Raw genomic sequence first — 12,977 nt, forward strand, 5'->3', positions numbered from 1 at the left:
CATTTTAAATGAGATCATTGTAAATGCAATATAATAAACCTTTATCTAATTCTATATGAATTCTACGAGAAGAGAAGTATTTTCTACGCAACCCGGACATTGCCTGTTGATCGACTTATATCCAACAATTCCATCAGAGTCTATCAGTAATATCATTAATGTATGTGTAAATCCCATAAAATAACTAAATAGAAAACATGGTTTATGATAATTTATTTTCAGGATGTCATCAACATATTAAAATTATCTGAAACTTTAAAAGGTTCTGTTAGAATTCCTGCATGTGGTATATATGCAATAGCTAAAGATTTTTATATAATTCATAGATTAGACTTTGTAAAGACTAATTTCTCATCGATTAAAATGGGTTATTGTCAGTTAAAACCATAACATTGGATAGTCCTCAACCGCTATCCGAATTTAAAAACAATCTAGAACTATCAGTGCAATGCATAATTAATGATTTTAATGGGTTGCCTGCTCGTGCAAAGAACAGCAATGTCAAATGCCCTAATTCAATACAAATTACCTTTATAACAATGAAAGATGCTTATTACACTTTGAATGTATTTACATCTGTAATTGAAAATCTAACCTGACCAAAATTAATAATATTTTCATAAAATCATTGCGCAGTCGAGATAATATTCAGAGTAATGCTATTACATCTGCAGATTTTATTCAGGTTGGTTCTATTAATTCAATCTTTATGCTCACTACTAAATTATATAATTTTTTATGTTTAATGCAGATTATTAATTGTCCCATTGAAGTTTACTTAAAGAATGGCTGAGAGATTATAGTTTTAAGACAGATTTAGTTCTTAAGTTTCCCAACACTTTTGGAAATTTTAGTCTGGAATGTAATCTGCAAGAATGCGTTTTGAACCCATGCATAATGCCTTATGGCCATGTATTTCAATTACAGGTGAATAAATAAATATCCATATCAGCTATATTCATTCATTCACATAAAAATGTTATAATTTTTGTATGAATTTATCATTTAATGGAAGATCTTTATAAATAGATCAGTTTCATGATGATGGTGTTAATTAATGTTTATGTTTAAGACAGATGCAATGTCTGTACAATTAGGAGGCTCAAGTAGAACTGCTTCAAATGTGACAGTGCCTTTGCATACATTAGAAGTTATAAACCGACTTCCACAAGGAGGTGAACTATTTAATTGATCAATGTTAACAAATTATTGATAAACTTATAAGTTTACAGTGTATATCTACCAAACTGCATGTTTTAATCTTTTCAGCTTTGTCCGACATATCAGTAATAGGAGTCCCATATACAATTACAGCAACAATTCTGTCAATATTAACTTTGATAAGTTAACTGAAAATTCAAATAGATTTCGAGCATTATGCTACAGCCTCGGAACTAATGAAGAATGTCTATTATGTAAACAATATTATGATACACAGGATAAAAATTCATTTGTGTATGGAAGATTTGTTATCATTCCAGGAAGTAAATGAATCTTTTGAAATGGATTTATTTCACTCAGTTCTATTTGTTATAACTTTAATTTTGTTACAGATAATATAATGATAGTTCAAGCATTAGCTGTTTCAGAGTTATTGCAGCCTTTTCACTTTAGTCAGGGTTTAAATAGTACATTAAATGCAGAGGCAACAGCATTCATTCGTTCAGTTTTAGAAGGTTATTGATCTATAATAAATAAATAAAAATGTATATATACACATTTAGAAAACACTGAGAAAAAAATATTTGGAACAACTTTTATTATTTCAATGCATCTAAAATCAGATAATGTATTGTTTTTATTGTTATAGGAGTACCGATATTGAATGAATACAATCCATCAGAGCATAAAAGTGGATTGTTAGAAGCTGTAACCCTACATTCAGCTAATAAGAATATCTTCGTGTCTGAGACTAAATCTTACAATTACAAAAATTCAAATAAAGCTTCAGATATTACTAACACTGAGGCAGAAACTCTTTCCAGTTCCAACGAAAATGAAGAAAATGAAGAAAGTAATAACACAACAAAAATTTCAAATATTCATAACAAGTGCTGTGCTGGTAGTAAACAAAAAAGATTCCAATTAAGACAAGAAAGAGCTTACCAGCAAAAAAACCTAAAGTAAAAGACTTTGAATTACCAGACCATCCAGCTCTAATGGATGAAGAAGATATAAAGAAGTTAAGACAATTGTTTAAAAAGAAATAATTGTTAATAAGCTTCAATTCAAGCAAGCTCAGTATTAAAATTTATTGAAACAAGAAAAAGAAACTTGAACCAAAAGATATTTTTCTTCTCTTTTTATTTATGATAGGCATACATGAATTATAAATTCTGAAGTGATGTTACAATTTAATGTATAAATATGAAATATTTTGTGTTGTATCAATCATTTTATATTTTTTTTTTGCAAATTTTATATTCACAAAGTTTATCTTTACAACTATCTTAAAATCAGAAAAAAAATCAATGAATTGAAATGTAAGTAAATAATGTGAATATTAAATAAAACTTTAAAACTTAGGAACAGATTATTCTTTTTGGATCATCATAAAGTAATGTGTTTAGAGCTTTCTCTGTAATGGATTTTACTCAAATACAGATATTTGTGAATACCATTAAGATAAAAATATAAATAATGTTCTCATTATACATTACTTTGTGACTAAAAGCATCCTAAAGTTCTGAAAATAGGATAGAATAAATTTTAACTAAATTTTTTCCTTCACCAATTAAAAAAAAGTAACAGCTGCCTTCCATTTTATGATAGCTCTTTTATGAATAATGATAATAGAGATGATTAACATTCAATTAAATTTGTAAATTACACTACATAATGTAGTGTGTGTAAAAATACTGAAAATTAACATGAATAAATCTTAAAATCCATATAAATTAACTACAAGCAGTGTTTCATGTACACATCTGCTTTAGTTATAAAAATCTACAACTACAAGGCCACATATAATTTTATGTTAATTATAAAAAATATTTTAGAAATTTATACATTAACAAATATTTAAAATACTAAAATGCATAGCAAATCTTATGATATTTCACAGTAGCAGCTTATTTAGAAATATAAACTTTAATCAGTAAAATTAGTTTTAATAATTTTGTGATAAAAAATGAAAATTCTTAAATTAAATCCTTAATAATATGGCAATCTTTTTGATATATATAATATATATAATGTAATTACTCAACTGTAATTCAATTCAAATAAAATGCTATAATTTAAATCGATGCTATCTCATGAAAAATGAAGTTAAATGAAAAAATAATCATTTTAAATCAGTCATATATGTTCAAGCATCGAACTTTCAAACATCTCCTTAACACTAGTAAAATAAGTGATATTTTGAATTCATGAATTTGTATAAATTTCTTAGTTTGTAAAAAATGTATCAAAAATTTGTTAAATGCAGCATTCAGCTCTCGGAATGCTTTGTTTTCATAGAAAAATTCATTAAGTTTGATCGAACTTGTGAAATATTATTATTAATACTTTGATTATGTTTTATTCCTTCACGTTTCATTTGTAGAATCCCTTCTGATTCCATTTCTTCAACGCAAGCTAACGGCGCACGAGGATTAGCTCTTGATGTGAATAAGCTAGTCTAAAAATTTAAATAAATGTTATTTAAAAATAAAATATAAATGCATTATATATTAGTAAGGTTTTACAAAACATCATTAAAATTTGCAGAGCCATGAAGCTTTCATTGAAGAAAAAATCTAAATATAGTTAATTGGATTTCAAACTTTATAACAAAGACAAGTTTTATTAATTTGCTTTGTAATTATTTCTACATCAACTCCACAGCTCTGAAAATTAATGAATTTATTAAAAACTCCACAGCCAGGAAAGTTTGATTCAATATTTTTTGGAAAACTACCAAAGAAATAAATATATTTAAACATCAAAATATATTTTAAATTAAAAAAAAAAAAAAAATTGTAATAATTAGAATTGACTGACAACTTTTCAGAAAGAAATATTTAATTACTTCAATAAAGAAAGATTCATTATCATTTATAATATTATAATTTTGAAGAAAAGAAATTGGCATATCCAATTATTGGTTACGTAATGTTAACATGCAACAGTATCACAGATGAGGAAATTTATAGGTTTAGAAATAGAAGTTTGATGATTTACAATTTACTTCTTAAACATGTAAATAGCACAATGCTTTCTGTGCACTAATAATTAAAAATTAAATGTTTTTTGTTAATTATTTTTTAAATAAAAGTAAATTGATGTTCTCAGAAAATTCCTATTAAATATTGATGAGTACATTTGTATAAATACACAAATTATTTACAATTAATATATTTGAATTATATTAATAAGTTGATATAATAAATATCATGGCAAATATAATATGAACATTTTTATGACTGCAAATTTAGTATTTGGTTCTATGTGTACAGAACAATATTGAGAGTGTAAAGTTAAATTCACAACACAATATTAGTAATATTAAAGTACGTAATACATAAAACCGTAATCCCAGTTTTTAATAAGCAGAGTATTAGTAAAATTAGTAATAAAAAAGCGCTATATCGTTATATTTCTTTTCATTTTTGTCTAACCTCAACAATGCGAGTGCTGGGAGCTCCGGTTACACGTGTTTCTACAGCTACAAAATAAGCGACAAACAATTTTTATATATAGTTTCTATTACTAGCAGTGCTTTATACAAACATATAGCATTTTCTAAAATGTTTCAATTTTGTATGAAAACTCAAAGTATTATTACAAACAAATATAACAAACACAATAGGACAGTTTTACACCGTGGAGACCAAAAGCGCACTATACATATAGCTAATTAAGATCAATATCAAACTACAGCAATAAATATAGTTTAATATATAACATAGTATTTATGTTATTTAGTGATCGAATATAATATGGTAAATTTTAAAATTCGTTTAATTTTATAATTAATTCAATTCAAAAAACTGGTTCGAGCTATGTATATATCAATCAATAGCATTGTAATATAACCATTTTAAACCAAAGAAATCTGTAGTGAAGTAAAATATACATTAACAGTATAAATAAATTTTACTGAATTTGAATTATTACTTACTTTCAAGTGTACTAGTTATCCCAGAATTTGTAGAATTTACTACTTCAGTCGTTGTTAAAGAATTTCCTGATGAATTATTGATGGTGGTTGTGGTTGTTTTTACAATCACACTACAGACCACTGCTTGAGGCATATTAGAAAATGTAAGACGGCCTGTAAAAACATAATTAATTAATATTGAAAGAATAAAAATAAATATTTTTCCATAAACTTCAGAAGCAATTGAAAGCTTCACTTCAATTACAATTTAATTAACACTCTTTAATACTTCATAATGTATATTTTGACACATATTTTAACCCTTATTCATGAAATATTTTTTTCAAACTAATAAAATCAAATCAACTGTAGAAGACAATGCCAAGTCTATATCATAAGATTTGTGAAATAACCAATTTTTAGTGTATCTTACCCTACATCTTATATATAAAAATGGATCGCAAAATGTGTTGGTAAGCGCATAACTCAACTACGCCTGGACCAATTTGGACAATTCTTTTTTTAAAATGTTCGTTGATGTTCAAGGATGGTTCTTACGGCAAGAAAAAATCAAATAGTTACCGGGAAAACCCTAAAAACGCCCCTTTTCTTTTTCACATACAAACATTTTCTAACTAAAACGTAGAATCAATTTGAGCTTTAATTTATTTATAATGCGTAAATACATAAGATGAATTAGAGGTAAACTGGTGGACAGGTAAATTGAAGGATATGTAAAATGGTAGAGAGAAGAACTGGTAGATAGACGAATATGAGGACAAATAAACAGGTTGACAGGTTAATTGACAGGTAAATTTGTAGGCCGGTAAAATGGTAGATTGATAAACAGGTTTATAGGTAAATTTGTAGACAAATTGTTAAACCAGTCAATTGTTCAACAGGTAAATTATTGAACAGGTTAATTGGTAGACATTTAGAACGGTATGACAGTTAAATTGGAAAACAGGTAAATTGGTTGACAGGTAAAATGGTGTATTAATAAATAGGTCTATAGGTAAATTGGTAGACAGGTAAATTAATAAACAGGTGAATTGGTAGACAAGTAAATTGGTGAAAAGGTAATATGTTGGATAGCTGGTGGTCAGGTAAATTGGAGTATATGTAAAATGGTAGACAGGACAACTGGTAGTTAGACAAATAATAGGACGGATAAACAGGTTGTCAGGTGAATTGGTAGACATGTGAAACTGGTTGAAAGGTAAATAGGTTGACAGGTAAATTGGTAAGTCGGTAAAATGGTAGATTGATTAACAAGTTTCTAGGTAAATTCATAGACAAATTGTTGAATAGGTAAATTGTTGAACAGATAGTAGTAACGTTAAACTAAATGTAGCAAATACACATCTTTGTTCAACTTTTTATTTTAAACTTAATCACGGCAAAGCGTGAACGGGTACAGCTAGTGTTATAAAAACTTTTAAAAATATTTTATACTTCTGCATATATTTTGAATGCACAATAGAAAATTCTACACAGAAAATCTTTGTATGAATGAGGAAAGTCAGCCGTGCATAAATTATTGCAAATTTATCTACATGCATGCATATTTTCAAATATTCTCTTTATCTTCCATACAAGTAAAAGATTTATTAAAATATTCCATAAATCAATATGAAATCATTTCATTTTGATTATTAATAAAACAAATATAATAGGCTTAAATATGCGTCCAAGTTATATATATATAGTTATGCTTTGAAAAAACACTTACCGCTAACATCATCGCCCCCGCCACTAAGGGTTGTCATGTTCATGAAAGTTGAATTCAAGTGATCTTTAACGGAATCTATAGTAATATCACCCACACTGCTCGTAATAGTAACATCCAAGTCCTGGCTTCCAGAAGTTTCTGTCTTATTTGGAGAATCCAAAACACCATTTACAAGCCTTTCACCATTTTCTTTAACTTGCTGTGTGGTATTTGATGTAGAACTGGTTAAGTTAGTTGTATGTTCCTTAACAGTTTGTACGGAAGTGACAATAATTTTTTGTGTGGCCTTTGATGCATCATTGGATAAAATCTCTATCGAGCTGTCACCTTGGGTTTCTTCACATTCTTCATTGTCATCGGCTGCAGAATCGGCCTGATCAAGTTCTGTTTGTGCAGGTTGTAATTCAGGACGTGCAGAAGGAGAAAGATTTAAATGACAACATGCTGATGTAACCTAAATGTGTAAAAAAATCTTATTTGAATTTTAATTTATAGAGATAAAATCACAATATAACAAATTTGGGTATACACAATATGATAAGTAAATATAAAAATAAAATACTACATTAAATTACCTTCGTAGCTGAAACCGTTATTCTTTGTAATTCTGAAGATGAATGTAAATACAAAGCCTCACCAGCTCGTGTAAATGTCAAACTAGATATACCACTGCAATTAATATATTCATGATAATTTGTTATTTATGATATTTTATTAAATGCAAGAGAAAACATACTTAATATCTTCTCTTCTAATAGCTGCAGCATTTAATTGTCTTCTGAGTTCTGGCACACTCAACACCAGCAAGTCACCAAGATTTGTCAAACATAATAATCCAGTTTCATGATATTCACCGGATTCTAAATTGCAAGAGAAAGTTGCAAAACCAGTACGTCTAACTCTGTAAAGCAAGAAGTGCAATCAATTAACAATATATCCAATATTCTAATACTCAACGTTTTATGTTAATATTATGTAAGATTTTTTTTCTGATTTAAAAAAAATTCTATATAGTAATATATGTATATATGTATATATCCTACCTAGCACCTTCGTGAGCAGTAAGTTTATACTTGCAGAAAGGTTTAAGATTGGGAAGAGAAAATATTTTAAATTGTTCTTCAGAGGCAATTAATACTCTATGTGGTTGTGTTGAATCAGGAATTGGCGCCACACCTTTTTCTACCTATTCAAAATAAAATTCAAAAGTGATAGTGTGTAATTGTTGGTATTGTTATAAATTAAATTCAAATACCTCTAAGGGCTCTGGTAATGGTTGACTTGCTCCATCTAGAACTGCGATTGCTATGACCGGCGCGCGGTGTTTTAATTGAATTTCTTTAGCCAGCTGGCATGTAACATCATCCTGCTCTCTTTTCTGACCAGAGGGCACATTTATTGTAAATACGTACACTGTGCCATTATTTGTACCAGCCCATAAAGTGGCACTACTTGTTTGCACTATGAAATAAAATATATATCTGCATTAATTTACTCAAGAGAACCACATCGATAATATAGTTAAACAAAAACCAGAGATCATAAAAATGTCGATTGTATATCAGATATATAAAAAAAACTTACAATTAGCAATAAACGTTCTAGCAAAATATAGGCATCTAACCATACTGCCTAAGGAATCATCAACAGGCCTAGCTTCAATTTGTCTTTCCACGGGTCTCGTTTCCGCGGGAGTCTGCGGGCCAGTGTTAGCAGGCGCTGCCGGTTGCGTTTCATCACGTTTGTTACCTGCGCGTCGTGTTGATCTGCCTTTACGTAATCGTCGAAATGATTCTCGCAGAGATTTTTTGAACGATTTACGACGAGAAATTGGAGTATCACCCGCACCGCTCAAGTCTAAAACATGAAATTTGAGAACATACCTATGATAAAAAAAATATAAATGTGATGCCAAAGTTTTATCTGTTACAAAATTAATTAAAACAAAATAAATTATACCTATCATTAAAATGATTTCACATACAATACATTTAAAAGATTCAAAACATACAATTACCAAGAGGGTTTAATGTGCATTTCACTGTAACCGGTTTGTGTCTGCAATAATCATAGAGAGCCATTCCATGAGCGGTTCCAACAGATACCAAACCCCAATCAGCTTGTAGGGCCAAACAGGTAACAGCAGCAGGAGGATGCAATTGCAAGACTCCACTTATCTAAACATACAATAAAAAATATTCAATAAATATACATTTAATTAATTTAATATTCTGATAGGATTTGAATTAACCTGAAATCCTGGCGCAGTGGGCGGAGTTGTACTTTTAACAGTCAATTCATCATAACCTTTCCAGACAAAACCATCGCGGTCTGACACAATATTCATAGTTGTGACCTGTAACAAAAGAACAAATATACATTTGAAAAAATATATTGAAAAACGTTTTACTTTATAAAAAGTTCATTGGAATAACAGTACTTTTAGTTCAGTTGCTTCACCATTGATTTTGGCCATAACTACATGTCCAGCAGTTCCAGCGACTGCCAATATGCCAGACATTGGACACAAGCAAACTTTCTTGATAGCTAATCTGAAAAAAAAATAAACATTGCAATAAAACAATTTAAAAGCTTTAAAACTATAATGAATTACCTAGGATCATCGGAATAGGGGTCAAATACACCGGCGCGTTTGAGAACAGGCCATTCCTCTTCGCCGTCATCTGGAGGCGGGCCATCATCGAGATCGTCAACTAAAGTGCTAAAAATACCAGCGGTACTAAATTTATACATAGGGCTAAGAGCAACACCCGACGCGTCCCAGAATCTGACAGAACCATCTTCGTGCCCGGTTAAGAGTAACTCGCGTGGAGCACCATCGCCATCAGCGGGTGGATTAATAACACCACCAGATATGGGCCATTGCATATCAGAATAAACCTGAACATTATTAAAACATGTTTGCATTAGGTAAAAAGAGAAAGGTAGAACTTAAATTCACAGGCAATTAATTGAACCTTACTCTAATATTAAAACACTAAACTTATCTTAAATATAATTGTAATATTTTGTCTCTAAATCTAAAATTAAGTATATCTTTAGGTCAGATAGCAGATGACAAATGTAGGCAATCAGCTTGACACACATTTGGCTCAAATTGGCAGATAAATAATATATTATATACATATATTCACACTTAAATAAACATACAAATACACACACATTTATGTATATATAATATTTATATATACATTTAGAATTACATCAACATTTTTTCGGTTCAACTATAGAATATAACTTCTTTGTGTCTTTATATATATATATATACCTTAAATCTCTGATCCAAATATTGTAAGCGTTTGAAGAAATAAATTGCATAATTAATTTGAAAGTTGGCTTGATTGTTAAATGAAAAAATATAAATAGTCATAACAAAATATTTTTTAAACTGACCTTTTCCATTTGTGATTTACCAGCGTTGATAATATCATCCCAAAGCCATTGTGGTACATTTGAAACGTGTTGTGAAAATGTTACGGCAGCGGCGTGCAATGACACCAAGTAAGGTGGCGGCAATTGACACCAATTATCAGAATTTAATTCTATGGCTACTAATTCCTCTTCGCACAAAACGATCAGTGCTTGAGGAGTGTGTCCTGATGCATCGACCAGAAAGAAGTCTATAACCTGAAAATGACAATTTTGCATTGAAGACGATAATAAATAAATAAATAAAAATTAGTAATAAGTTGGATAAATAAATATTAAATCTATAATATTACACACAATAAATCATTGACTTACCTTACTGGTGAAATCAAATGCCACAGGTTTATCCTCGCCTTTGCCAAAGTCTACTACTGAAACTGTGTGCTTTTCACCATGACTGGCTCTTGGCATCCCACCAGAGAAGACAATAAGTGCATTATCGTTTCTCATACCTCTAATAATCCTGGGAATAGTTTTACAAGGATAAGGGCCATATGGAGTAACTGGTGCTTTTATTGTAACATCTACTACATCCCATTCGCAATAACTGCCATCGTTGTGAGCAGATGTAAATTTTTTTCCTGCAATATTATTACATGAATGCAAAATAATAACGTTTTTAAGTGTGTAATATCCGCCGTCTTAACTAACCATCTGAGTTCCATGATACGTCTTCCAATTGTTGTGATGAAACAAAGGAACCAGCTGCGGCACTTTTAGTTTTATTCCATAATACTGCTAATCCTCGAGAATAACCAATTAATAATTGATCCGGATGACCAGGACGTTCACTAATAGCTTCCACTGCTCCTGGTGTCAACTTGTAAGATTCTGGAACGCTGTAGATGAATCAAGACATGTTGAATAAAATACCACGATTTAATGGAAATAATGTTGAATATAATGAATATAATTAAGTCATAAAATTTTCAAATTAATGCAATTATGGAATAAAACTAATTCATTAGAATAATTAAAAAAATATTAAATAAAAAATTTATTTAAGTCAACTGTGCAATAAATAAAAACTTGTTTAGATAAAACAAATAATAAATCTGCTATGCATGGTGTCAATGTAATCGACTTCAGAAAATTTGGTCAAAATTATATAATAAAACAATTTATTGCAATATTAACTTTCAATTCTCTTAAGAATATTATATTTCAAGTAATATATTAGTCAATTTAACTTACTGTTGCATAACTACGTCCTGATATATGATATCATCCGTCGTTGTGAACGTGACTAAATCTAAGGGATATATATTTCCACCTTCGGTGCCCAAGAGCAATTTGGCGCCGGTGCTTTCAACGCACATAGCAGAAATACGTTTCAATTTGCCTTCTAAGAAAAGTGTTCGCACTTCGACTAGGGAAGATTCGTTTATCTCCCACAAATGCAACGAATTGTCAGCGCACAGTGATACTAAGCGACCAGCACCTGATGAACAAAACATACAAATTTTAATATTAAGATATAAAATATTCATATTATTAAAAAAATATTTTAACAACCTGGTATAAAAACAATTCTTAGCACTAAGCAATCTGGATTTGAATGTTGTCCATAGAATTCTACTCCTGGTCGGCCAAAAACTTTGACGGCTCCAGACATAGTTCCCAAAGCCATCAATCGTAATTCTGGATCCCATGCTAGAGCTGATGGTTTATTTGGAAAGCCGTGTTGCACAGTCTATAATAAAAAAAATTGATAAATGCACATACTTTTTAAACTTATACACATTACTTTTAAATAAGCATCCGACTGATAAACTATAGATTTTTTTTAAAATTAGCTTATTTCTTTTCCTAGGGATAATAAAGTATTGTGAGAATAATTAGATTAACAGTAGGTCACGAGTGTGCGCACATTTTGAAACAATTATATAAGTTTATATGGTCAAATTCATACGTAGAGGATAAAAAATAGAGACTAAATATATGAAATACAGAAAACATTTTGGCATGTATACATATAGGAGGCAAGAGAAATGACAACCCAATAATTTTCAGATTCCATTATATTCGAATTATACTAGGTATTTTTGTTGCAAATTATATACGGATTATATTAATCCTGAACTCTAATATATCTAGAATAAAAATATAGAAAAATAACACGTCGAAATAGGAACGAATTTTGGAGAGTCTGTATGCTATAATAAAGTGCAACTTTGAATCCAAATCACAATACAAAAATACTACCGCAAATGTTGGAATAATTAGTTTTTGATTCATGATAGCAATCTGCATTTCATTAAAATTTCTAAGTTCTTTAATTTTTATCTACTGCACAATTTTTACATAAAAATCAATCAAGTTTCTTAATATTATGACTTCAACAAAATTTCTTCGCTAGTAAGCAAAGGCAAGTGCCTGTTTTTTCCAGTCTTAATTGAAAAGCGTAGTGCTATGATGTAATAATTAATCATACGTTTACGGTATTCGTTAGATACACATTCTTTTCCTTAATGATATTCGTCTATCATCCATTTCGAATTTAATTACGATCGTTCCGTAAACCAATTGAATTTGTATATTAGTTATTGATTTCCAGCGATAACCGCAAGAATTTATATCGCAGTTGAGATTATTTTGCAAGATAGAGACAAGATGACTCAGTGTCGTTCACATACCAATGCGAATGTGAAAAAAAGTTTTTTCAATAAATTGCACTAATATGCATAAAAATCAAAGCACTTATGAAAAAAA

At 29.6% G+C, this 12,977-nt stretch overlaps 1 protein-coding gene across 1 annotated transcript in view; it reads right to left on the minus strand.

Moving 5' to 3' along the window:
• Positions 1–3,433: 3,433 nt before the first annotated feature.
• Positions 3,434–12,977, minus strand: part of LOC113374837 (protein lethal(2) giant larvae-like) — a 28,490-nt gene continuing 18,946 nt past the window's right edge. Inside the window, exons 3-20 of the mRNA XM_026614802.1 lie at positions 11,781–11,958; positions 11,460–11,706; positions 10,917–11,104; positions 10,581–10,846; positions 10,230–10,463; positions 9,430–9,716; positions 9,256–9,367; positions 9,067–9,171; positions 8,833–8,992; positions 8,400–8,672; positions 8,071–8,276; positions 7,859–8,001; positions 7,552–7,716; positions 7,391–7,484; positions 6,816–7,269; positions 5,105–5,257; positions 4,602–4,648; positions 3,434–3,622 (exon numbers count right to left, since the gene is read on the minus strand). Coding sequence (XP_026470587.1) covers positions 3,434–3,622; positions 4,602–4,648; positions 5,105–5,257; positions 6,816–7,269; positions 7,391–7,484; positions 7,552–7,716; positions 7,859–8,001; positions 8,071–8,276; positions 8,400–8,672; positions 8,833–8,992; positions 9,067–9,171; positions 9,256–9,367; positions 9,430–9,716; positions 10,230–10,463; positions 10,581–10,846; positions 10,917–11,104; positions 11,460–11,706; positions 11,781–11,958 — 3,501 coding nt within the window. The remainder of the gene's footprint in view (positions 3,623–4,601; positions 4,649–5,104; positions 5,258–6,815; positions 7,270–7,390; positions 7,485–7,551; positions 7,717–7,858; positions 8,002–8,070; positions 8,277–8,399; positions 8,673–8,832; positions 8,993–9,066; positions 9,172–9,255; positions 9,368–9,429; positions 9,717–10,229; positions 10,464–10,580; positions 10,847–10,916; positions 11,105–11,459; positions 11,707–11,780; positions 11,959–12,977) is intronic.

This window comes from Ctenocephalides felis, unplaced genomic scaffold (genome assembly GCF_003426905.1).
Source record: "Ctenocephalides felis isolate EL2017-DRISC unplaced genomic scaffold, ASM342690v1 CF-g0.4_SCAFFOLD_01886, whole genome shotgun sequence".
Classification (NCBI taxonomy): domain Eukaryota; kingdom Metazoa; phylum Arthropoda; class Insecta; order Siphonaptera; family Pulicidae; genus Ctenocephalides; species Ctenocephalides felis.